This window comes from Gadus morhua, chromosome 16 (genome assembly GCF_902167405.1).
Source record: "Gadus morhua chromosome 16, gadMor3.0, whole genome shotgun sequence".
Classification (NCBI taxonomy): Eukaryota; Metazoa; Chordata; class Actinopteri; order Gadiformes; family Gadidae; genus Gadus; species Gadus morhua.
In genome coordinates this window covers 8,684,848-8,687,347 of record NC_044063.1, presented here as the reverse complement: position 1 = coordinate 8,687,347, position 2,500 = coordinate 8,684,848, and the positions used below count along the sequence as shown (strand labels likewise).

Here is a 2,500-nt window from a genome sequence, read left to right as displayed (position 1 = left end):
TCACTGGTGTAATTGGCTAAAGAAACCTTTTTTCTTTTCTCTTTCAGCCCAGTGATGGTTTTCATGCCGTCCCAGGCAGAGCCCAGATTATTAGCTTTAAGTTGGCTCTCAATTTTATCTTAATAGGTCTTTTTGCCAGCCCAGACCAGACCTCAGATGATACCACAATATCCCCCAACATGAATCTGATAATTGATCTATATCTCCTCTGTTGACAGTAGCCTCTCTGCACTGCTGTGGGAGAAGCTCTGACCAGCAGAAGTACTGGAGACCAGTGGCTCTGACCAGCAGCAGTACTGGAGACCAGTGGCTCTGACCAGCAGCAGTACTGGAGACCAGTGGCTCTGACCAGCAGCAGTACAGACCAGTGGCTCTGACCAGCAGCAGTACTGGAGACCAGTGGCTCTGACCAGCAGCAGTACTGGAGACCAGTGGCTCTGACCAGCAGCAGTACTGGAGACCAGTGGCTCTGACCAGCAGCAGTACTGGAGACCAGTGGCTCTGACCAGCAGCAGTACTGGAGACCAGTGGCTCTGACCAGCAGCAGTACTGGAGACCAGTGGCTCTGACCAGCAGCAGTACAGACCAGTGGCTCTGACCAGCAGCAGTACTGGAGACCAGTGGCTCTGACCAGCAGCAGTACAGACCAGTGGCTCTGACCAGCAGCAGTACTGGAGACCAGTGGCTCTGACCAGCAGCAGTACTGGAGACCAGTGGCTCTGACCAGCAGCAGTACTGGAGACCAGTGGCTCTGACCAGCAGCAGTACTGGAGACCAGTGGCTCTGACCAGCAGCAGTACTGGAGACCAGTGGCTCTGACCAGCAGCAGTACTGGAGACCAGTGGCTCTGACCAGCACCAGTACTGGAGACCAGTGGCTCTGACCAGCAGCAGTACTGGAGACCAGTGGCTCTGACCAGCAGCAGTACTGGAGACCAGTGGCTCTGACCAGCAGCAGTACAGACCAGTGGCTCTGACCAGCAGCAGTACAGACCAGTGGCTCTGACCAGCAGCAGTACTGGAGACCAGTGGCTCTGACCAGCAGCAGTACTGGAGACCAGTGGCTCTGACCAGCAGCAGTACTGGAGACCAGTGGCTCTGACCAGCAGCAGTACTGGAGACCAGTGGCTCTGACCAGCACCAGTACTGGAGACCAGTGGCTCTGACCAGCACCAGTACAGACCAGTGGCTCTGACCAGCAGCAGTACTGGAGACCAGTGGCTCTGACCAGCAGCAGTACTGGAGACCAGTGGCTCTGACCAGCAGCAGTACAGACCAGTGGCTCTGACCAGCAGCAGTACAGACCAGTGGCTCTGACCAGCAGCAGTACTGGAGACCAGTGGCTCTGACCAGCAGCTCCCACCCACCTTGATCAGCATGAACTTGTGCAGGGGCTCGTACCACTGCAGCAGCAGCACGCTGGTGTCCAGCGCGCAGCACAGGAAGGCGATGCCCCGCTGCCCCGTGTCCACTGCAGAGGAGAGAGACCAGCAGACGGACCTCAGGGGGGGAGACGGGTCACCTGAACGCATCGCGCTCGCTGCGCTGCGTTTCAGACTGATGACAGGTATTTTCGAAAACCTATTGTTTTGCTGAGAAGAGGAAAGCCTTATTCTGACACCAAACGTTAATCTGGTGACCGTGGTGTAGACTCATCAATGCACACATTGATTATAGTTGCAACACTATTGATCCATGATAATAATAATAATGCTTTTGAAATGACTATCAACACACACACACAAACTTGAAACACGCACACCAAGGATGACTGGGTGTTATGGTTGATCTTTCCTCACCAACTGAACAGGTCCTACAGCCTTTCGTATCTGGTACTTTAACCGTCACTGCATATTTCCTAAATAGTGGAAAGAAGGTTAAAATAGATTAAACAATAATTTTGGAATTGGAAGCGAAAAAAGCTGATCAATGGGTAAACGCGGAGTGACAGACGGACAGATAGCCAGATAGAGTAATAAGACAGCTAGAGGCAGCGGGACTTGCACAAGGCTAGGCAGGCCGCTGGCCTGACATAAAGAGACAGATAGATGGATATAAAGACAGATGGACAGGGAAACAGACAAGACACATTAAGACTGGTGACCAGGCAGACAGACAGGGTACCTGGGTAGCAGCCTGTGTGTGGGCAGGGCCCCCAGCCTCTGGTCTTTGCGGGCCTGCTCGTACAGCTCCTTCAGGAGGTGGGAGTGGAGCTGGGAGGATTTACCTTAAAGATGCAGTGTGTAGGCTTTAGTGGCATCTAGTGGTGAGGTCGCAAATTGCAACCAATACAATATCCCATCCTCACCCTGCCCTTTCTAACAACCTATGAGATGCTATGGTGGCCTACACTGGCCTGTAATGCCAAAAGCATGTTATCGTCTATGAAAGCATCGACTAGCGTCAAGTGATTGGGTTCCTTGATGTATTTATCTTACTTGTAAACTCTATAGGTCAGAGTTTACAAGTAAGATAGCGATTATGATCATTAATTAAAAACA

The 2,500-nt window shown here is 52.2% G+C and overlaps 1 protein-coding gene across 3 annotated transcripts in view; it reads right to left on the bottom strand.

Annotated features, from left to right (window-relative positions):
* map4k1 (mitogen-activated protein kinase kinase kinase kinase 1) overlaps positions 1-2,500 on the bottom strand; it is a 25,678-nt gene that overhangs the window by 4,668 nt on the left and 18,510 nt on the right. For all 3 annotated transcript variants that reach the window (XM_030380279.1, XM_030380280.1, XM_030380278.1), the window contains exons 25-27: positions 2,124-2,226; positions 1,799-1,857; positions 1,367-1,470 (exon numbers count right to left, since the gene is read on the bottom strand). In XM_030380279.1, the coding sequence (XP_030236139.1) occupies positions 1,367-1,470; positions 1,799-1,857; positions 2,124-2,226 (266 nt within the window). The remainder of the gene's footprint in view (positions 1-1,366; positions 1,471-1,798; positions 1,858-2,123; positions 2,227-2,500) is intronic.